Source organism: Meriones unguiculatus, chromosome 14 (genome assembly GCF_030254825.1).
Source record: "Meriones unguiculatus strain TT.TT164.6M chromosome 14, Bangor_MerUng_6.1, whole genome shotgun sequence".
NCBI classification, from domain to species: domain Eukaryota; kingdom Metazoa; phylum Chordata; class Mammalia; order Rodentia; family Muridae; genus Meriones; species Meriones unguiculatus.
In genome coordinates this window covers 4,953,400-4,977,259 of record NC_083361.1, presented here as the reverse complement: position 1 = coordinate 4,977,259, position 23,860 = coordinate 4,953,400, and the positions used below count along the sequence as shown (strand labels likewise).

At 46.8% G+C, this 23,860-nt stretch overlaps 1 protein-coding gene across 1 annotated transcript in view; it reads right to left on the bottom strand.

Annotated features, from left to right (window-relative positions):
* Nucleotides 1–224: 224 nt before the first annotated feature.
* LOC110550686 (zinc finger protein 568-like) overlaps nt 225–23,860 on the bottom strand; it is a 52,135-nt gene continuing 28,499 nt past the window's right edge. The window contains exons 6-9 of the mRNA XM_021640722.2: nt 11,447–11,499; nt 8,940–9,063; nt 7,472–7,567; nt 225–5,949 (exon numbers count right to left, since the gene is read on the bottom strand). Of these exons, the coding sequence (XP_021496397.2) occupies nt 4,514–5,949; nt 7,472–7,567; nt 8,940–9,063; nt 11,447–11,499 (1,709 nt within the window). The 3' untranslated portion in view covers nt 225–4,513. The remainder of the gene's footprint in view (nt 5,950–7,471; nt 7,568–8,939; nt 9,064–11,446; nt 11,500–23,860) is intronic.

The window sequence follows — 23,860 nt, the reverse complement described above, 5'->3', positions numbered from 1 at the left end:
AACAGATACAGATGTTCCCTGCTTCTGTTGTTCTCATACCGGTGGGAGAGAGCAGGTTCAGCAAGGTATGTCCTCGTCAGTCCCACATAGTTGAGGGTCAGGGAAGGACGTGTCTCAAGTCTAACAGACTGCGTCACCCATGTGTAGTTTGGTTGACTTTATAGACCCAGTGTACGAGGTTAGCCCCTGTAAGCACAGGAAATGGCTTCACAAAGGAGAATGACTTATTTTGTCTGATTTATTTATTTCATAAAGTTTCAATGTAAACCAAGCAAACAAAAACCCATGCTTCAAAAATAGCAGGCTGTCATTACACACACGCTACTGGTTCTCTGTATTTTTAGGCATGAAGATTAAAGCCATAAAATATGGACTTGAGGTAAAGGTTATTTCAGAAACAGAACCAGTAAACAGCTTACAGATAAACACTATTCAAAACAGGGTGGGCCAGCTGCTTGTTTCTGTGAATGTTTCACCAAATCCGGTTCTGTTCTGGAAAGAAACAGACATGTTAGTGTGACATCATCACTTGTTTTGGGGGCCGTGTTGTGCATCACAAGACACTGAGAAGGATCTCTGGTCTCCGTCCACTAGACACAAGCAGCAATCATCTTTAAAGTGGCAAACAAAAATGCCTGTGGACACTGGCAAACCTCTGCTGGGGATGTGGTGGAAGAGGCCGAGAACCACTGGTTCTCAGCAGGCACTGGTTCTCCTCGCTGCAGAGGCCCCAACCTCAAATATTGTGTGGCCCCTCATAAGACACCATTTGGCATAAACAAGGGCAAATGACATATGCCAGATGAGGACAATCTATGGCCCACATGGAAACATGACCTCCTGGCCATCTTTCTACAAATGTCTCAAAAAACAACTCCAATTTTACAAAGGGAGACTGATAATAATGTGCAATTCACAGAAACAAAGCTCAAATGACCCACAGGCCCCGGAGATGCTGTCTTGGGAGCCGTCAAGAAGTGCAAACAGAAGGCACGTTTTCAATCTGGCTGACACAGTTAAGAAACACTTGTTCCTGTTGAGGTAATGGTGAGCTTCCCACAGAAACAGTAAGGCAGGTGTGTTTCAAACGTGGCAGTCTGTGAAGACAGGAATCCAGCTGCTCTATAGGAGCAGAGGCAGCAGCACATACGCGGTAATCCCGTGTCCTGGGCTCTCGTCGCTGACGGTGAAGCGACAGTCGCTGGAAGAATGAGCTGTGACCACGCGGCTTGTCTGTGTTCCGGGACGCTGTCAGCAGAGCGGTGAGCACTGACCAGAAAGTCGCCCTCGGTGTTTCTATCAGTGAGAGGAGGAGGCTGCACTGTGGGCACACACGGTCCTGCTCAGTCACTCCCCACCTGAACATACCCTGTCACCAGAGCGAGCCTGTGTGGGAGTGCATCCCGACAGTGAGGATGCAGTGTGCGCCCACGGACTGTTACATGCAGACAGCGCACGCCGCCGCCTCTCTGGATAACCTCCGGAGGACATTCAAGTCTTGAAAAAATGATGTATACAGGAGCAGAAAATTAAAACGCCATCTTTCCAACTCTGCAATCAGTACTAATACCACCTTTAAAACGCTGCTCTCGTTAATTTAATGAACTCCTATAAAATGTGCAAGTGCTCCTCTTAGAAGAGTAGTTAGAATTTTAGATAGATCTATGGGGTTAATCTACCAGTGCAGACCGAAACTCAGTAATCGCTTCTCCCCTTGAAGAAGTACTTGATGGGCGGGGAGATGGCTCAGTAAGGGCTTGCCATGCAAGCACAGGACCAGAGTTCCAAATCTCCCGAACCGACGGGCGCCTGCCCAGGGAGGCAGAGCCAAGTGGGCCTCTGGGTCAGGCAGCTGAGCCTGACTGGCAAGTCCCAGCTCCCCACCAGGTCGCCCATCAGAAAAACGAAGTGGAGGCTCCCGAGGCAGGACAGCCTAGGTCGACCTCAGGCCTCCACCCGTGTGCACCTACACAGCCGCCTACCTGGATCCCGTTATCAACTGTCCCCAGGAGGCTGTGCAGGAATTAGCAGCTTTCCTCACCACGTGGTGCTGGTCTCCAGTGAGGCAGATGCGGGCCACTGGATGGCAACTGCTCTCACCGTGGAAGTCCGCAGACCAGGAGCCGAGACCTCGGACTTCCCAGCAGGCCCCTGCTTGGGTACTCACTCATTCGCTTCCTAGCCCTGCTACACATGCTTTCTGGGCAAAGCACCGTGCTGTGCAGCGCCCGGGCTGCTGGATGAGACTCGCTGGTGTCAAGGAAGATGGGTTTGTAAATAACCGTCCTGGTTTTAGATGCTGCCCTTTCCCCGATTTGGTAAAAATGTTTGCTAGCTCCATAGCTGTGAGTGTCTTGGGCCCTGAAGAGGTAGAAGATTTTTTTAGCTGTCAGATGACTCAGTTTTAGAGGAATGAGTGTAGTTCCTTAAGCAGGTTCTCCTTGGTTTTAATTTCATTCAGGAAAACAATACTTTTCTGAGATTTAAGGTATATGGTAAAAAGCAGCAATAAAAATACATTATCAAATGCTGTGAGTAAACACCCTACATCTTACTAAAATGAAGTTGATTATATAGCTCAATAATATGTTTAAGAAAATAATGCTTCTCTGTGCTGAATATAAATTCCTGATGAATATATCTGTGTAAAAAATATATTTAAATGCTCATTTTCCAAGAGGTATGTATACTGTAAAAAGCCGAGTCTTTTAACTTTCTGTGCCTGCATTTCTTATTCTGCAAGTCCACAGAAAGGACACGTCACTACACTGCATTTCCCAGGCGGTCTCAGCCTCACAAAGCAGGGACCTGGCAGCACAGGCATGCTCCCGCGCCGGGGAAGGCCCTGCATCTGAGCCCTGCTCAGAGCTCTACCGCACGAGAGCAAGCGCACAGTGTGCAAGGCTAGGGAACCAGACTGCGGCGGTCAGTGACGCCAAAGAGGGAGAATGCTGCCGTTGCAGAGGCCTTGTCTCTGCTCGTCCCAGCCATGCGAACTCCCGTGAACTTCCTCTCCAGCTCATGACAGCACGGGGTGTGTCTGTCACCTACCTATTCCGAGTTTCTGCAGTGCCGGGTTTCATTTTGTTCATTTCTTCATCTATTGGAGTTGCTGCTTGGATAGAATGTTTACTGAGAATTGTCGGGACTAGGTACTGAAACTGGTCACCACAGACTCCTAGCCTCCCCGCTTTGACACATACGAAGGGAAAAGTTCATTTTCCTCAGAGAATAGCTTCAGTCACAGCGGATGCATCTCCATATATAGTATCATTTATCCCTAATGGACATTTAAGTATAAATGTATTTACATATAGGCATCTTTAGCTTCCTGCGGAGACTTGGCTCTTGGCTCTTGGCTAAAGCTTTGCTATTTTCCAGTTCTCCCGTATACATATCAAGGCATGGCTTTTGTTTATGAAAGTTCTTTTCTGAGGCTGGAACTCCTGTTGTCCAGGCTCCCCCACAGCTCACTAGGTAGCCCAGAATGGCCTTGAGGTTCTGTCCTGTCCCCGAGTTCTGGGGTGATGGGTGTGCCACCACACCGGCTCAGGGAGACTTTATTAAGGCATCCAAATGGCTCCCTCCACCCCAGCCCCCCCTACCAGCAACCTCACTGCAGCTCAGTTCTGAGTCTTCTGACCAGCAGAAGGGCAAACTATGAACAAAAGCTTTAAGTTTTCCTTCCTAAGAGACGATGTAAGATGTCCCTCCAATCACTGGACACGTAAGGCGCCCCTCTTCTAAGATGGTTATAGGAAAGCTCACAACAGTGAAAATAACAAAGGCATAGCTTCCCCATAACTGGTTTAAAAAAAAAAAAAAAAACTCAGTCTTGAAGCCAGCCTGAAACTTGTGATCCCCCTGCCTCTGGCTCCCAGGTGCTTGTATTACAGGCATGGCACACCACGCCCTGCTGCATTTGGCACTTTAAACACTCGGTTGGATGCTATTCCACAAAAGTAACTGGCAATATGGTGCTAACATTGCTAATTTATAAAAGAATGTAATCGTCAGTAAGTAAGGTGTGAACTCTTGAGGGTAAGAAGTAAACATGGTTAAGTCCTTTTCCACACTTCCTCAGCTCACGTTAAGTTTATAGAATGACCTTGCAACCATTTCATGGAAGGGACGAATGAGGTGCTGCACTGTTAGCAGAAGTGTAGGCTTAACCCAATCGCTAATTTCTCTGCCAGCCTCAGCCTGGCCCTGAGATGAATTCCCTGAGGACTATTTGGCTCTGGGCCACTTAAGGGCATTCCTACTTTCCTTACATCCATTGAACTTTCCAGTTTTTCATCAACTGAAGACTTGTGATAAATTCTGAAACAAGTCAGTCGCTGCCAACTTCGGTAATTATAGGGTTTCTTACTGGTGACAAATGTCCATCACGTCTTGACTCAATTACCTGTGAGTGTGAATTCAAGTGCCAATAAGAAACCCCCTGACCTTGGTCTCCCACGTGTTAGTCACCACAGGGGGTTTAAGCTGCCGAGCTCTCTGATGGCAGCGCTCACTCGCTCCTGTGGCCTGTGTGGATTCTCTGATGCTGAGTGAGGTGGGAGCCTCGGATGAAGGCCTTCCCACATTGCTTGCACTTGTAGGGCTTCTCTCCAGTGTGGATTTTCTGGTGCCGACTGAGCTCCGAGCCTCTGCCGAAGGTCTTCCCGCACTCCTTGCACTCGTAGGGCTTCTCGCCGCTGTGGCTTCGTTGGTGGTGCGTTAGTTCTGATCTTCGAATGAAGGCCTTGCCGCACTCCTGACACTTGTGGGGCCTGTCCCCAGTGTGAACCTTCTGGTGTCTAAGAAGCTCCGTGGTGCAGGTGAACGCCTTCCCGCACTCCTGACACTTGTAGGGCTTCTCACCAGCATGGGCTCGCTGATGCCGGGCGAGCTCCGACCCTCGCCGGAAGCCTTTGCCACACTCCTTACATTTATAGGGCTTCTCGCCAGTGTGCACACTCTGGTGGCGAAGGAGATGGGAGTCAGAAATAAAGCCCTTCCCGCACTCCTGACACTTGTGGGGCTTCTCCCCGGTGTGCGTCATCTGGTGTAGGGCGAGCTGCGAGGCACAGCTGTACACCCTGTCACACTCTGGACACGCGTAGCCTCTCGCCCCAGCATGCGACAGCAGGTGAAGGCTAAGCTGCGTGTCGTAGCGGAAGGCCTTCCCGCACTCCTTACACTTGTGGGGCTTCTCCCCGGTGTGGATCCGCTGGTGACGGAGAAGATGTGAGGGCCGGATGAAGGCTTTCCCACACTCCTTGCACTCAAAGCACGTCTCATCGGTGTGAACCCTCTGGTGGAGACTAAGCTGTGCGTTCGAGGGGAACGCCTTCCCACACTCCCGACACTTGTAGGGCTTCTCACCCGTGTGCAGCTTTTGATGGTGGCCGAGCTGGGAGGCAGAATGGAAGCTTTTCCCACACTCCTTACACTTATGGGACTTCTCACTACTCTGAGTTCCCTGAGGCTTCAAAGCGTCAGGACCAGAACTAAGGGCACTTTTCTTACTGTCACTGCCTTTTTTGCTTTCATGGCGCCTGTGATGCCCGGCCAAGCCTGACTTGCTGCCCAAGGCCTTCCCAGGCTGTGCGCACGCAGCGCCTTTTCTCGTAGCGTCAACTTGCTTGTCGTCATCGGGATCCGGTTGGCGCGTGGCCGTTCGCTCACACTTCCCCCACTCACCGGCTGTTCCCTGAGACTGAGCTTCCCTATTGGCTGTGCACTGGATGGCCGTGGGGCTCTCCACAGGCCTTTCCACAGTTTGTCCCAAATGCCCCTCCTGATGGACCTGCTGCCCCTCCACCCAGCGTGTGACTTCTCTGTCACCTCTGGCCCTGCTGTCCCTGGAGTGTTTAGGTTTTTTTGCCACCTTTTCTTGCAGTGATTTAATTTTGTAACTGTCGTTTGGAAGTAAGTTCTTGCCTTTTCTTCTAGACTCCCAATCTGTAAGATAGTGAGAAAATGCGGGTTTTTACACTAAAGGCATGAAAAGGTGAGCAACTGGTAACAACATTGCAATTTAGAGAGAGAGAAGGCATGAGAGGAGAGATGATGAAGACAGCTCATAAGGGAAGGTGAAGGCCATGGTCTTTCCACCCTGGTGGGCTCCCGAATCAGACAAACGTACTCCAAACCTGATGCCCAGGTACTGCCTAAGAAAACTGAGAATATAAGCAAGGCTAAGAGCAGCTTCCATATCTAGCCTCAGACCACGCATGGATGTTGGGTTTCTGTCCTGTCTCTCAGTCCCCTTGTTCACAGCTGAAGAGTCACACTCTGCTCTACACCGTGCTAGTTCTGCCGCCACCCCTCACCTCCTCCCCACATGTAGGCAGAATGTGCTGTTTAAGGGAGGTCATAGCTCCTTCTGTCAGAACCTCCTCCTTACTCAAGACAGCCAGAGGAAAAGCTTAGAGATTAAGGTCAGCCTTGAGCACCTTTCTTACAAACACCATCTACCTCCTCTGAGACAGTCTCTCATTAGCCTGCAGCTCACCGGCTATGCTAGATTGGCTGGCTAGTGAGCCCTAGCGAACCTCCTATCCCTGATTTTCCCAGGCCAGGATTATAGGTACACACTACCATGCCTGGCATTTTTATGGGTCCCCATGCTTGTGAAGAGTGGACTCCAATGACTTGAACTAACTCCCAAACCTTAAATTCTTAAAAAAAAAAAAAAAAAGTCTTCATAGTTGGAAAAGGAAGGAATATTTCCCAGCTAGCTCAGAGGCTAGTATGACCCGCAGTCTGCTTTTATACAAGAATTCTAAAACCATTTAATGATAAAAACACCAAATAGCAAAAGAGACAAGAGCATTCCACACAGTCCACGAGACTGAAGACAGTCCCCACACCGGGCAGTGAGCGGAGGGAAGTGCGGTGTGCTCCCCCATCGATACAACATAAAAGGATGATGAACCCTGAGAACACTGTTTGACGTCACTACTGTTATTGCCCAGGCAGGCACACATGTACAACCAGAAAGTCAATTAGGGGTTGCTTGTGCTGGGCGTACAAAGACTGCTGCATACCAAAGCCTGTCCTGCCGCTCACTTTAAATGGATGACCTTTATGGTCTGCAACTTTTATCTCAATGAAGGTGTCTTAAGAAGCCAGGAGAGCTGGTGGTGGCGGTGCACACCTTTAAGCCCAGCATTCAGGAGTAGGTAGACCTCTGCGAGTTGGAGGCCAGTCTGGCCTACAGAGGGAGTTCTAGGATAGCCAGGGCTACACAGAGAAACCCTGTCTTGAAAAACCAAAAAGCCAAGAGAAAACAAGACTCAAAATATAGGCAAAATGGCTGCCCTGGGTTCTTCTCTGAATGAGAGGGAGCCATGGCCGGGAAGAGCCCTGTGCTGAGGGCCCATCTGCCCAGACCGCAGGCTTTGGCTGACAGCGAGCTTTCTACCAGCCTCTCAGACGAGCCGGGTGACAACCTGCCCTGTCTTCCAGTCCCATCACTTACCAGGCTGCCACATTTTTGTCTCATTCCTCATAACCATCCAGGGCTCTTTCCCCTGCTCTAAAAGGCAGATCACACTTGGCTTAGTATCAGCAAGACCTGTCCAAAGACAAAAGGGAAAGTTCATTCTGTGCATGTCAGAATTACAATCAATCCAGAAGGCCAGGCATGGTGGTGCATGCATTTAATCGTCGAACTCGAGAGGAAGTGGTAGATCTTTGTAGGTTCAAGACCCACCAGGGCTACATAGTGAGACTATAGTAAAATAAATCCATCATTGTCAAGGGATAAAAATGGGGTCTCAGCCCTGAGAGAAGTGGCCAGAAGCCCCTCCTAACCCAGAAGCTACTATCTCAAAGTGACAACCCCCACAAGGGAGAAATTCAGTTTTCTCCAAAGGACTCTCACTGGGTATAGAAACCACACTTAGGGGAAGGCCCCATGCTCAGCAGTATACAGCCAACTCCACGGTACTGTTGGAGGTTTTCTCTCATAAGAAACTTTCGAGTTTCTTCTGTCTCTAACCTTAACACATCTTTTGCTTCTATCTTACATGCATAACCAGTGTGCGTCTACTGATTGACTGTGTGTCTTGTGCTTTTACAGCCACCCCCACCCCCCGTTTGTTTAGTCCTATGCTGTGTTGTTTTCTAAAAAGAGAAAGAGTTGGATGAGTTGGATTTCTGGTGGGGATGGGGGGAGTGGAGAGGAAATGTAATCAGAATATATTGCATGAAAAAACTCTTTTTTCATTAGAGAGAAGGAGAGATGGTGAGAGAGAGAGAGCCTGGGCCAGTAAGCTAAAGTTAATCCTGGGAACCATGTAAAGAAGGAGAGAAGCAACTCCACAGAGTTGCCCTCTGACCTCTGTGAGCATGCCACTCCCACTCCAATAATAATAAAGAAAAAAATAACTTAAGGGTCAAAGCGAGTGAACGTCAGAGGGTGAAGACAACATCCTTGTGTGTCCCTGTGTGCCCGCCTCAGCGTAGCAGCATTAATTCAGCCCAGTGCTTGAAAAGTGTTCATGAAGAAGTCAACAAAGCTTTCGGCAGAGCACGCCTATTTCTCCAGCACTTAGAAAGCCGCGGAAGGAAGACTGTTAGTTTCAGACCAGCCTGGGCTACAGAGCAGACTTTGTCTCAAACAAAACAAATCAACAGGGGCTAGAGAGATGGCGCAGAAGTTAAGAACCCTCACTACTATTGTAGAACTAGAGTTCAATTCTTAGCACCCACATGACAGCTCACAACCATTTGTAATTCAAATTCTAGGGGATCTGATGCACACTTCTGGTTTCCATGGGTACCAGGCATGCATATGGTACACAGACATACATGCAGGCAAAACACCTATATATATAATAAAATTAGAAACATAAAAGAAAAAAACAAAACAAAACCCAACTTTCGCCATGAAGGAAATGAAAATTCTGTAAAGCCAGTTCTGAATTTTGAGAAGGTGAACTTACCTAGGGAAATCAAGTTGCTGTAATTCTCCAACATTACATCCCGGTACAAATCCCTGTGGGAACTGTGCATGCTTGCCCACTCCTCTTGAGCCAAGTAAATGACCACATCTTTGAACTTCAAGCCCTGAAACCACACACACACATGCCATTTGTGAAATTAAGACAAAACTTTGAAGACAACAGAAAAGATGGTGAAGAAGACAGTGTTCCCTGAATAACAGAGCTGGGCCCTTTCACGTGAACGTCAGGTGGGAACAAGGAGCCCAACAGGCTCTGGACAGACCTGCTCGCTGGCTTTTTTCCACCTGAATGGTGGCACTGGGGAGCCGGCAGGCTGTCCAGCTCAGCTGCCACTCAAGCCCAGATCCAGAGCTTTGAATTGGCCTACCCCAAACTCCATCTGTGAGCTGCTGGAGCACGTGAAAGAGCCAGTCCTTCAGATCCAAAGCTCCATGACACAGGGCAGTACTGGGAGAAGACCCAGTGTGAATCCAATACTGATGGTGACACAGAAGCCAGAGTCTGGAACCAGACCAGACTCCTCGCAATGAACATCTGCAAGTGAAAATGTATGGACAGGGCTGGAGAGATGGCTCAGCGCCCTTAACCAAGAACATGGTTTGCTCTTCCAGAGGTCCCGAGTTCAATTCCCAGCAACCATATGATGACTCACAACCATCTAGACTTGATCTGGAGCCCTCTTCTGGTCTGCAAGTATACATGCAGATATAGCACTCATATACATAAAAATCTTTAAAAAAAACTGTGGACAAAGATACAGGACACACTGTGACATACCACAGCTTCCACGAAGAGATTTTTTTTTTATTGCTTTTTGTTTCTGTGTTTTTTAATTTGGGAGGAGGGTGTAAGGGTAAGGGAGCCTATGAGGGGATGGAGAGAAGAGCAGAGGACATGGTGTGAAACTCACCAAACGTAAACAAAAGCAAAAACCAATGACCAAGGAACAGGGGAATCATTATCATCAGTTGTATACCCATTGGTGACCCAACCAGGGACTAGCGGGAAGTTCCAACTGAGTTACAGCTGGGTGTGGTAGCCTACATTTTCAGTCCCAGCATTAAGGAGGAGGCACAAGGATCTCTTGAGTTTGGGCTATCCTGGTCTACAAAGTGAGTTCTAAGCCAGTCAAGGCTACACATTGCAACCCTGTCTCAAAACAAACCAACCAACCCATGAGTCACACAGATGGCCCTGGCTAAACTATACGGTCAGAAAATACAATCTGAGAAAGGCACATGCAAAGATGGGCGCTGCACGGGACTGGAGGACGATATGTAAATTCACTGTGCACACTCTCAACGTTCCCTTATGCTTCTTCCAGACAGTCCCCTGGCTGCCTTCCCATGCCTTTGTTCTTTTAACCCGCTGAGTCCAGGCCAGCTGCCTATGGGAATGTTGGCTATTCTTGTCAGCCTGACCCTGGGCAGTGGCTGCATGAGTTTGTGAGTGCAACGGCCATTTTTTTAAGACTTGTTTTTATTTTGTGTGTGTGGGAATTTTGCCTGTATATGTGCCTTTGCACATGTGTGCCTGTACCCACAGAAGGAGAGCAGTACACCCACTGTTGGGCAGTGTCTTCAGGTGGCGGATCCCCAGAGAATGGAACTAGAAATGATGCTGACCTGCCATGTGGGTGCTGGGAATTGAACCTGTGTCTCTGGAAGAGCAGCCAGTGATCTTAACTGCTGAGCCGTTTCTCTCTAGCCCCCCTTTTTTTTATTTTCTGGTGTTTCTTTGACAATTTTCTACTTGAGTTGAATGCATTCTGAGAACTCTTTCCTGACCCTCTCCTACTGCGCCAAGGCCACATTTGAGAAGAACCTCAAACGACAGCGATGCAGAGTAAGTACTTACGCCACTTGTTTCTGTCAACATGATCATGGGGCCAATGTTCTAAACCTGAGTTTTTTGCAGGAATTCTTTACTAATGTATACAAAAATAGAGGCTGAGCGGTGGTGGCTCATGGCTTTAATCCCAGCACTCAGGAGGCAGAGGCAGGTGAATCTTTGTAAGTTTGAGGCCAATTGGTCTAAAGAGTTGAGTTCTATGACAGCCACGGCTACAGAGAAAAACCCTATTCTTGAAAAACAAAACAAAGCAAAAGAAATACAATAAGGGTTTTTCATCTGGTGAAGTGAAGAGGCCGGGCAGACACCCCAGGCTGTTATAATTTTTAAGCAAGAATGTCACTACAGTGACCTTAGAATGGACAACAAAGACTGAAATAACTTTGCTTCTCAAATTCCCTGCTAAATGATCAGGTTCACCATCAAGATTTGTTCTTGTAAATGAACCAAAGCCCGGGAAATGGAAATTCTAGACAACAGATGCAGTTTGTATGAAGCAGATGCCCTAGGCTGGTTCCACAAGCACAGTTTCCTCTTCCCCAAATCACTTGAGTCTCTTGAAAAGATTCCTGAATTTCAGTAGTATTTGGAAGCTAAGAAGCCTCTCTATGAACAAAGTGGCAAATTTGGCTTACCTCAGCCATGTCTTTAGATGCAAAATCCATCTCTCCTCCTCCTCTTTTGGTTTCTTAAGAGAAAGAAAAAGGTGGGAAATGGTTAAGAAACTGTGCATACACAGAGCACACTCCTGCACCCCCCTCCCCACTATAGCACCAATGAGACCCCACGGCCTTCTCCAATCTTTACTTAAACAGGTGGCCTTAGGGCCCAGACTGGAGTCCTGGGGCGGAGTCCCAAATGTAGCTTCTTTGTGGAGAAAAGGCTGTCTGCAGCCACCATCTTTAACTAGTCAGCTCTCACCTGTCTCAGAAGGTAGCAGGGCTGGGCCTGCCTGGTGAGCATGCAGATGAGAAGAGCCACTGTCTTCAGTCCCAGCATCTTACCCTGCGCCCAAGTCTGGCTCTAAGGCGCTGCCCAGCAGTGGGTGCGCTGTTCCCTGCGGGCTATCAGACCAGAGTCTACACTGCACAGAGGGGACCTGTGCTCACACAGAGTACACTCCTGCACAGAGGGGACCTCTCTCCACCCAGCTCCCACTGCGTTCACACACGAGGGGCCACTGCTGGTGACTACCGTGTGCCCCACATATACATCTGCGGACGGCCCATAAGAGCAAGAAAGTACAAATGCAGCAACCAGAGCCACGAGGAGCTCTCTTCCATCGGAGCCTTCTTGCACCCTCTACCGACCAAGCTTAACATCATACATCTACGTTCCACGCCAAGGAGTAAAGGCTAACTCTTCAATCAGCAGGCAATACATTGTAATTGCAGCCTTTCCCTCTGGCTACTCAGTTCCTATATGCCATCTGACACATAAACAAAAGCTTACTTATGGCAAAACAACTCTAGTCCTTCCTAGCAAATCGTAACCACTGGCTATAAAAAACTAACTGGATAATTAGTGGCTATATTGCTTTTCAAATGCAGGTACACTACACTGAACATTCTTTTCCCTAAAGAGTATTATAGTCAAGTGTAGTGGTGTGTGCCTTCAACCCCAGCATTCAGGAGGCAGAGGCAGGTGAATCTCTGTGAGTTCAAAACCACCTTGGTCTACATAGTGAATGCTAGGACAGCTAGGACAACACAGACCTTAGCTCAGAAAAAAGAGAGAGAGAGAGAGAGAGAGAGAGAGAGAGAGAGAGAGAGAAAGGGGGTGGTGGTGGTGGTGGTTAGAGAGATGGCTCAGCAGCAAAGAGCACTGGCTGCTCTTCCAGAGGTCCTGAGTTCAAGTCCCACAACCATACTGTGGCTCACAGCCATCTATACTGTAATCTGGTGCCTCTTCTGGCCTGCAGGTGCACATGCAGATACAGCGCTCATACATCAAACAAGGAAATAAATCTTTAAACAAAACAAATTTATAGCTTCTAAAAATTTACATGTAAACTGAAAATAAAAAACCATAAGTAATATGTAAACACAGGCAACAAGATCAACCACAGAGTTACTAGCAGCCTTCCCTTTGTGGTTGCTGCAAGTTGTCCTGATGCCTGCAGTCTCCTTGTTCAGCAATGTCTTCTGTGCCACTTCACTCAACATTCAGGCTACCAAGGACCACTCAAGCCCTCAAGTTTGACAAGCAGGATGACCTAACCTTCATTCATGAACTCTTGACTCCTCAGTCACCTCTCCCTCCCCCTCCCCTTTCACTGTTCCACTTCCCCACTGTAATAGCAGACACAGACTGACCAAGAGCAAACCACAGAAGCTCCTGGGCTCTACAGCCAGCTACCTCCCCGTGCAGCTGCAAGCCGGTTTTCAGGAAATCAAGAGCATTCCAACTAGTAAGCAGTATTTGTGGCAATTCTTTCTCTGAGTGAGAGGAGAGGTTATAGTCAGGTCAAAATGTAAAAGCCACTGGAGCTTGCAAAGGCCTTCTGAGGTGAGGAAAGAGTTAGAACTGGTTTTTATAAGAGGACACCCAAATTATGTTTGCTGCAGCAGAAGTGAACAAGTCCCCTTTCCCTCTACTATTAGTGACATCCCATGACGCTTTATTGTCTACTGTCAATTATTTCTCAGGTACACCATAATTTTTTTATCATTTTGATACAAAGATGAGACAGGCTTAGATTCCTCATGTTATAGTTAACACTATAATTTATTCTTCACCTTCAATATTTGTTTCCCCTCCCTCCTTTCTTTTTCTTTCCTTCTCTCTTCCTTCCATTTTCTTTCTTTCCTTCCCTTCCTTCCTCCCTCCCTCCCTTCCTTTTTCCAGACAGGGTTTCTCTGTGTAGCCCTAGCTGTCCTGAAATTCTCTCTGTGGACCAGGCTGGCCTTGGACTCACAGAGATCCACCTGTCTCGGCCTCCAGAGTGCTGGGACTAAAGGTGTGCACTACCACAGCCTGGCTCAATACTGGCTTCATTAAGTAACTCCCACACACTGCAGAATACCAGACTTTAAAAAGTTATTGTACACAGGATGTATTAAGAAAGTACCATTTTGGGAGGTTGGAGAGATGGCTCAGCACTAAGAGCATTGGCTGCTCTTCCAGAGGACTCAAGTTTGGTTCCCAGCACCCATATGATAGCTCACAGCTGTTTATAAACTCCAGTTCCAATGACTCTAACAGCCTCTTCTCATCTCTGCACTTTCCTGAACACATGTGGTATACATACATACACTGAGGAGTCGTGCAAGTGCACACACGTACACACAATACATAAATTAAAAACAATGTAAAGTAAGCCTTCAAAGCTGAGTGTAACCCAATACTTGGGAGGCTGAGGTTTAAGTTCAAGGCCAGCCCGGTTTATACAGTGTGATGCTGTCCCAAAATTCATAACAAAACAAATGAAAAGTTAACATTTTGCAAAGGTTCAGAAGCTGCCACAGGTGTGTGCCAAGGGCCTCCAGGGTAAAAGAATGTATCATTGGGCCTGAACCCTCCTCGGAGCCCTAGCTGTGCTGCTAACTGTCCTCTGAGCTTCAGTGACTTTTTATTGCTTGTTGGTTTTTTAAGACAGGGTTTCTCTGTGCAGACCAGGCTGCCCTGGAACTCAGAGATCCACCTGCCTCTTTCTCTGAGTGCTGGGATTAAAGGCATGCAGCACTGCCCAGCCTTCTGGAAGCTATGTTGAGAATGAACTTTTCCAGAAAATCCCACTAGTGGGTTGGAGTGTCCCCCAGGCTTGGATGAGAACCCACTGCCTTTAGTCTAAAGATACATATTCTTCCTTGGTTTACCATTTGTGACATTTGTCACACACCAGGAAGGAGGTTAAAGAATTATGAAGATAATTGTCTTTTATCCCTCTCAACTGGATCTGACAAATTAGCCAAAAACCTTGTAACGAGTCTCAAACTCTTTACACATTCAGGTAACTTCATACATTTGGACAGAAAATGCAACAGTTCCTAGATCACAATCTTTTCTGCCTTGGAAGGTGCCCTCTCTTCTGCCAATCTTGTTACAAAAGCCAGACAGGTGGTGGCGCACACCTTTGATCCCAGTGCTCAGGAGGCAAAGGCAGGCAGATTGCTGTGAGTTCGAAGTCAGCCTAATCTACACAGTGAGTTCCAGGACAGCCAGGGCTACACAGGGAAACCCTGTCTCAAAAAGCAGAACAAAATAAAAATCAAACGGACAAAACCTAAACAACCCCCCTCCCTCCCAACAAACCCCCAACCCCTCCGCTCCAGCTGTCCAGCTGCTGCAGCTCTCCTTCCTGTGAGGGGCAGCCTGCCTTGTGCAGCTTTCTTCCCAGCTCAACTCCCTGCTCTGGGGAGTTCCAGTTCTTGGGCTAACACCCTCCTCTGCAGACCCGCTGGGTGGGAGTGAACGCTTGCTGCCCAGCAGCCTCCAGAAAGGCTGAGGGATCGGCCATTGCTCCGCGCAGGGAGCCCCTCACTACCACTCGCAGTTCCCTGGCTCAGGCTAAGACATAAACAAGTACCAAGTTCTCAGTCTCTCAAAAAAGCCCATCCACAGTCATATGGTCTGGTGACAGCCTGACTGCATCTATCTGGATCTCCTTAGTTGTCCTGGAATGCCTGGTAGCAAGAATGGAAACCCTAAACACATCTCTGTCCAATTTTTAGCTGAAAGTAGAGACGGAGACTCACTGTCCATTAAACCAGTTTAAATGACTTTAGAGTTAGGTGTCTAGCTGGGTATTTGCAGGCTTGGATACCACTGAGGAAGGACCCCTCCCTTCAGGGTTTCACACACTAGAGACTATCCCAAGACTCTCCTGATAAGGATCCCACCTTTGCCCAGCAGAAAAGGAACTACTAAAATCACAAGTGTTTCCCCTCCACCCTTTCACCTGGCCCAAACGAAGCAACCAAACACCCTCACGAATGTTAGCTATGGGTCAGCCAGTATCCAGAAGCCCTCCATAACTTGTTTTCTCAGGCAATCCTGCCTCCAGGCCACAGACAGCCTCACTGAAAGCGTGGCACAGACGCTTGCCCCTTCCTCTGAGGCCTAAAGAAAGGGCAGCCATTCTGCCACACGGGGCTGAACCCTCCTCAAAGCCCCCACTGTGCCTGTCTGTTCCTCTGATGTTAATAACTTTTAATAAACCTCAAACATAACGAGAACAGGACATCTTGAACCATAGGGAACAATTCTAAAATAGCAAACCAAGCATGGTTCTGGCACGCTCACCTAACAGAGACTATATTGAGAATGCTCTAAGTGTAAGCGGCTCTTTGTGCTGCTCCCAGCTGTTAAATTCAGTTGGAGCAGAAGCAGCAGCTGGTTAGCTCCAGGGGACCAGGCGTCAGTTATGCTCCAGAAGCAGCTGCTGAAGCTGACCGTGGGTTGGGCAGAGGCGCCCTGCTCAAAGCCTAGTGCAGCTGACGCCATCTGTCATTTGCTGGTACAGTCATCAGTCAAAATTACCACCGTGCCTGGCATGCCCACAGCTTGCCAAGCTGAGAAAAGAAACTTCTGTGATGGAATGAACAGCACTAAACATGACGAGTTCTCATGAGCACACGCCTCACACTGCTCAGCCAGTCTTCCCTCAGCACTCATCTGCTCAAGAGTGACGAAGCCCTCGCCTACATGAAGTCTATGTCTGCATGCGCTGTTGCTTACTTTCTCACAGACCCCACACTGAAAGCCGCCCAACTATTCACGGACAGCTGACTGGACGAGATAGTTGTGGAAACATTACCAGTGAAAAGAAGCTAGAGACCGCAGGGTGGCAGAAGCCCGCAGCCAACAGTGTCAGCGCAGGGCTTCCAGGAAGCCCTACAATATGCAAACCAGTCCACCGAGATGGACACTGGGATCGGTGATTCAGACTGGGAATGGAGTTCTCTGAGGGAAGGACAGAGGACACCATGGGGAATGGATTAAATACTCTACTTCCTCTTCTAGGAGGAGAGACATGGGTCTCTGTAAATTCGGCTTAAGACTTAAAACTTTATGTAAAATGCTTCCATTTTTAAAAGGGAAAACACTTTGTCTTAAAATAAGGAAATAAAGAATTTTCAGAGTCCAGGTAAAGGACTGAAAGAAGAAATGATGGACAAACAGCCTGACTAGTTCAGAGCAGAAGTAATGAGCACTTAAACTCTGGCCTCTGGACTGCGTGCTCGGGGCCTTCCAAGCTCCGTACTCTCACCTGAAAACCCACTTTACAAATGAACACCTTCTCAGGCCCATCCCAGGACAAACTATTCCCCCAATTCTAAAGCAGCAGATGGGAGAGTCACAACTGACTGGAGCAGAGGCCACAGGAAACAAGTGACAGAGAAGTGAGCAATGAGGGTAGAGACCCCCAAACTACAGCTGACGAGTTCCCGGCGCCTCAACACAACTCTGAGGGTACAGCCCCAGTGCCAGGGAAACAGCCCCACAATTTCACCAGTGTTTTTGTTTTTAAATAAAAATATAGTAATTTTATTTAAAATATAAGGGGCAATATCCATTTTGCTTAATAAGATTGGCCTCAAGTGTTTTTATGCCATCACACAAATTGACATGCCAAGGACATTTTGAATGCTAAACACAAGAGTGAGTGAGGAGATTGTTTAGTTTGGGAAAGTGAAACACGACACTAAGCAACTTCCCTCTTTTCCTCTACAAATCCCCCAGGCAGCACTACAGTTTTCTCTGTCAGCTAAAGTTTCAACCTTTCAAAACAGAAGGGCCGAAGGAAAGCTGGCAAAAAAAAAAAAAGGAGCAAACCGACAAATGTAACTGATGGCGGCAGCTGCCACTTGCAGCAGACCAGAGACTAGCCTGGTCTATTTTCTTTATACTCGCCCTGACATCTTCCCAAACAGACTATGGCCACTACATTTTTGAGCAAAGGTGTTCTAGACTCAGGACAGAGAAGCCCGGGCAGCAGCAGACAGGCTGTGCTTTACATCCATTCCTAAGTGGGACAAGCGACTAAGGCCAAACACAGACTATGGAAAGCCGGGAAACTGGGGCCAGGAGCAAAAAGGCTTGAACTCTTGAGCAGTGCAGCCCATTTCCTCCCCTCAGCACAGCGACCTCAGGGAGACAGCATTAGCAAGAGCACCTGTCACCCCTCCCCTGCAACAAACTACAGCGAACAGATGCCAAGCCTAGTCTCCACTTGCTCTCAGCACGTCTTATGTGTCTGCCTGCTGTCTAGCAGAGCAGGCACACACAAGGAGGAAACAGGGAGCATCAAGGAAGAGTAGATTATGTTTATTATCGATTTGTTCTCTCTATCCAAAATTTCCACCTCACTCCCTGAGCCTCAGCCCTGCCTCCTAACATTAGGAATGGTTGGTGTGTGGAAACAAGGCTCACGGAAAGCAGGCCTGTCCTGGAGGGTAGATCCGTCTGATCTGTAGATGCCTCACCAGGTTCTTGGTAGAGAGTACAGAAATTCTCACTGTACATCGGACAGAAGGCCAGGAAAGCCACCCTCTGAAACACACCCAGAGCACTCTGTTCTTCGCAAGGCCAGCCCCAGGGGCCTATGCAAGAGCCTAACCTAGTTGAGCTCCATTAGCACTAACTGGCCTGGGGATGGGGGTTCACTGCAGTCATCCCACTCCCCCTCCAGGGTAAAAGCTGAGACGCACTGGTGAAGCTCACGAGACGACCGCCACCAGATAGGAAGGGATCCCTCCACACCAGGTTCCAGATAGGAAGGGTTCCCTCCACACCAGGTTCCAGAACAGGGGAGCTCACCAGCAAGAGGGAGAATGACTCCAGAGTGGAGAGGCGGGCTGTGTGCTCGCCACCCGCACCTTACTAGCACATCACTACAGGTCTGTTTACTGCAGTTACTCTTGTCAAGAAATGTCTAGTTTTCAACAAAAAAAAAAAAACAAATTGCAAGGCACAGTAAAAATGAAAACACCAAGAGTTAGAACCAGAACCTGATCCAGAACAAGACCACTCAAGTTAAGCAGGTGGGATTTAAAGCAGAATAGCATGTTACAGGCTATTGGGAAAAGGTGGGGGTGAGGAGCCAAGAAAAGATGGGCAGTATAATCAGAGAGATAAAAATTCTAAGGAAAAATAAAACAGGAATGCCACAGATCAAAAAGGCTGCAAAAGAAAGCAAGTTATATGTCATTTTTATAACTAAACCTTAAGTTCACCATGGCTTTTTTATGTTGGAGATTGGCTTGCGCATCGCTTTATCCATTCTATAAACACAATGAAAACAACCCCCCAAACTCCGAGAGACCAGCAAGATGGTTTCAGTGCCAAGCCCAAGAACCCAAGTTCAATCCTGGGACCCACATAATCAAAGGAGATAAGCCACTCTACAGGGGGTCTCTTGATCTCCACACACAGCCCTGTGGAGAAGAGAGCCAGAGAGACGGCTCCATGGGTAAGGGTGCTTGCCCCAGAGTCTAGCAAGCTGAGTTCAGTGCCTGGGACCTGAATAACAGAAAGACTTCCACAGTCACCTATTCCATATACCCACAATGAAGGAATAAATCAATAAATGCAAATGTCAATACACTAGAACAAGAATTTCATATATGAAGCTGCTTAGGTAACGAGTAATACATAGAAAGACGGTACTGGAGGGGTCGGAGACACAGCTGAGCAGGTGAGTGAGCTTCTCGTTCTTCAACGAGACCAGAGTTCTGCTCCTAGCACAACTGGGCCAACTTACAGCTGCTTCTAACTCCAGCTTCTGGGATCCAGTGTCCTCTTCTGGCATGTACACACACACACACACACACACACACACACACACACATCTTCAAAAGGGGGGAGGATGAGTTTCAATTATCGCCTCCTAACCCTCTTATTTTTAGTGTATAGTCGGTACTCTAGCCAGCAGTAAAAGATGAGTATTGATTTCTTGCCTTGGGTTATCCAGGGTTATGTGATTTGTACAGTTTCCTACATTTTATACATTCAAATAATTTAAGCTGACATCCATGTGTAGCTGCTAATATTATTATTGTCAAAGGCATCTTATTTTGGGTCACGGAGAGTCTCTTCAAGAGCTCTTCTAGTCTTTCAAATAATCTCAGAAGATAGTTTTCTTGCCTTTTTTTTTTGGACAGGGTTTCTCTGTGTAGCCCTGGCTGTCCTGGAACTCAGTTTGTAGACCAGGCTGGCCTCGAACTCAGCGATCCCCCTGCCTCTGCCTCCCAGGTGCTGGGATTAAATGCGTGTCCACCATGGCAGGCCTCTTCTTACTTCTTGACACTTCGTTTACTGAATTTATGATGAGCCATCCTTGCATTTCAGAAATATTTTACAATGGTGTGATAATTCTTTCTGGCAGGTATTTAAACTGTTTGCTAGTGCTTTGCCAAGGTTTTTTGCATGAGCAATTTAAATTAAAAATTAATTTATCATTATCAAAACTGTTGTTTTGCCTGAATGTATGCCTGCACTACATGTGTGCACAGAAGCCAGAAGAGGATGTTAGATCCTCTGGAACTGGAGTTACAGCAACCATGGGGACAGGAATTTCCCCCAGCTCCTCCAAGAACAGAGAGTGCTCTTAACCACGGAGCCATCTCTGTAGCCGTGAGAACTTATAAGGGATGTATCAGTCTGCATTTTCTTATGTGTTTGTTTGGCTTTTCTATCAGGGTAATGCTGATCTCACAGGAAGAGAAAGTATGCTTTCCCCTCTAAGTTTTCGGGAAGGTTTGAGAAAGTGGTGTTCTTGGTTCCTTGTACGTTTTTCCAGTTCAGGTAACTATACATTTCGAATATCATGTGTACTAACTCTTCTCAATGACTGATGAATTCCAAATTTTGAAGGATGGGACCCCTGCCCTTTCAGCAACTTCTGTAAGGTGTGGGTTCCTTGGGCACAGCCACAAAAGCCTCTTTGTCAGGAAACCAGACAAGGGCTTCTTTCTGGCTATGAATTTTCAATTTTCTTTTCATCTTAAACAACCATTTCACTACAGAATTCAAACTTTAAAAACATATTAAACACTTTACTTGCACACATGATTTCTCAAGGAAATCAGTATGATTCTTAAGCCTTCTACGGAATATTACCTAATACAGAAAGAAACCATGATATACGCTGTAATAGGGAGGATCTTTGAAAAGCCCTCTCCATTGGCTTCTTTCAAGGTTTGCTTCCTCATTTTCTTTTTTGAGTGTTTTAGTACGATGCACAGAGCAACAGTTTTTCATATTTAACCTGTCTGGTATTCTTTTGAGTCTAGTGGATCTGTGATTTATCATCATTACTTTTGAAAAGTCCCAGCCATTAGTTGTCAACATACTTTTTTTTTTTAACCTTTTCCTCCTTCTGCCATTCCAGTGACAATTATGTTACATCTTTTTAATTGATCCTCAGTTCACAGACATTCTGAGTTTGCATTTCAGTTTGAGAAATTTCAGCTGACATATTTTCAGCTTACTGTATCTTTCCTTGGCTGTGTTCAGTTATACTGATGAGCCTTTTGAGGACTTGGAGATGTTTTCATTTCTTTGCTTACATTACTTACCTGCTTACATACTTGATTATACTTTCCACACACTCCTTCACATTTCAGTCATACTTATCTTAAAATTCTTACTTATGAATCTGCATCAAATCTGAGGCTGGTTTTATGTTCACCTTCATGTACTCAGGCTATTTTTCCTTGCCTTTTAAGCATGCCCTCCAATGTTTAACTGGAAACATGCAATGTAAAGTGTAGGTATACTCTCTTGCGTACTGTATGGATTCTTCATCTGTTGATAAACAGCTGACTGGCCAATAGCTGAGGCAGGAAATAGGAGGGAGGAGTTTGGGTAGAGAGAGTGAATGTTGGGATAGAGTGAAGAAAGTGTGGGAATTCACCCCAGGAAACTGAGGAGGACAGACCCATGAAACCTGAGGAAAGGTAACTAGCCATGTGGCAGAACTTAGATTAGGATATTAGTTATAAGCAAGTCAGGGAACATGCCTAGCTACATTGGCCTAGGCTTTTGTAAATATATTTAAGACTCATAGTCATTTTTTCTGGGAACAAGGGCATTGGTGAAAAACGCGGGTTATAGAAAACCCCATCTACACTTAAGATAAGCATGCTAGACTGTTTTAATGTTTTGCAGCTGGTTTTGAGTGTCCTCTAGTTCTCATGGGTCTTCCCATCGCTTGCTTTTCTCAAGATCTCTATCTTGGTCTCTCTCACAATTGCGTCACTACAGTTTTATGGAGCGGCCTCCTGCGAAGCGCTCTGTAAGTTTACAACCCGATGTCACACTGGACCCCTCAGAGCATGTGGCCTTCAGAAGCACACCCATCCCTTTATCCTCTGGCAAGACAAGACAGAGGGCGTTTTGTGGCCAGATGTTCTTTCCTCAAGTAGGTAAGTCTGTAGTGCCATTTGCCTAGGAGAGCAGAGCTCAGTCACAGGCAACAGTCCCCACTGTATTCCAAAAGAGCTGACCCCTCTGTTCACCATAAAGCACAGAGCTTATGGTTACATTTCTCATCCTCATATAAGCAAGTCCTACTGACGTCACTTCTACTGGTATATCTCTGGCCCTCCCACTTGAGGCAGAGCAAGGGGATGAGAATTTAGAGGACTGGTCATTTGTACCCTGGCGAACAATCACCATCAGCGAAACTCACTCGAACTCCAGGTCCAGTTTAAAATCGGGCACCTCCCTCTGATCCAGTGAGTTTAGCTAGTCTTACTGCTGGGGGGAGGGGGGGAAGAGCCCAAAGAGGACCATTCCAATCTGCAGTGAAAAGGTAATTCTGTTTCCTTCCCAATCATTCTAAGGAACAGGCAGCAGAGACATGTATTTCACACACCTTACATAACTTATATGGTATAAGAAACACAGGCCCAAAGTAAAAAAGAAACACACACACACACACACACACACACACACACACACACACAAGTCAGTCTAGGCAAAAAACAAAAACAAAACCCCAAACAAAGAAAAACCCAATGCACTACAACTGAGAATATTTACAGAGGGTTCTTACGTGGACAAAGAATGAATTTTAAAAATTACTTTTAGATCTATAAATATTAAGTATGTTTATAAAACTACGGTTAGAATAAACAAAGTGTATAAAATGACAATTCTTTATTAATATTTTAGTAAAACATGGTTTCCATTAAAATTAATTCCTGTTATTTATGACATGCTACTGTTTATCATCCAAAATAGCGCCTAACAGTCCAAACACAAAGTTGTACTTCATACTTTTTATCACGTTTTAGTCACTTGTGAAGTCAACTTCAAACAAAATTAATGCTCAGATATAAAATCTAAAGACCCCTCTGACCAACACCCATAATTCTTGTTTTTTTAAAAGAACAAAATGCATCAGTGGCCTTTTGTTCACCAGTAATAGTGTAAAGATGTCAAAAAAAAATTTCAATTATCTTACAGACTAGCTCATGTACTTAGAGAATGAGGCCCTTTTAGAGAACATTATTGCTCAGGTTTTGGGATCCTCCTGCTTTCAACCACAACTAGATAAGTCAATGGCTACGAAAAGATGAACTGGGCAGTAGGTTAAGAGTGAACAAGATAACTGTGTACAGCCACCCAAGGGAACGAAACAGGCTTCTCCTTCCAAAATGCATCCATTAACAACGAAATTAATGTCTATAGCCGCCATCCGCAGAACCATAGGGTACGAACACTACTATCGCAGTGCCAAGTCCCTGGAACACCTTGTTAAATCTGCATGATGCTAAACTTACCAGGAACTAGTTAGCCAGAGCCTAACAACTCCGCTGTGGAACAGATGGTCGACAACTGAAAGAGCAGGGGCAAAACATAGCATTTTCACTGGGCACAGTAGCAAGGCCTATGCTCTCAACACTTTAGGAATCTGAGGAAGGAGGAGCACGGGTTCAGTGACAGCCTGCGCTACATGTGGAGGCTTGTCTCACGAAAACCAAAGGCTAGGACAGAGGAAGTAGGAGCGAGCCTGCCAAACACGCCCAAAGCCCTGGGCCCCAGTCCTAGCACTACACACATACAAAAATAATAAAATCACAAAGGAACAAAAAGCACAT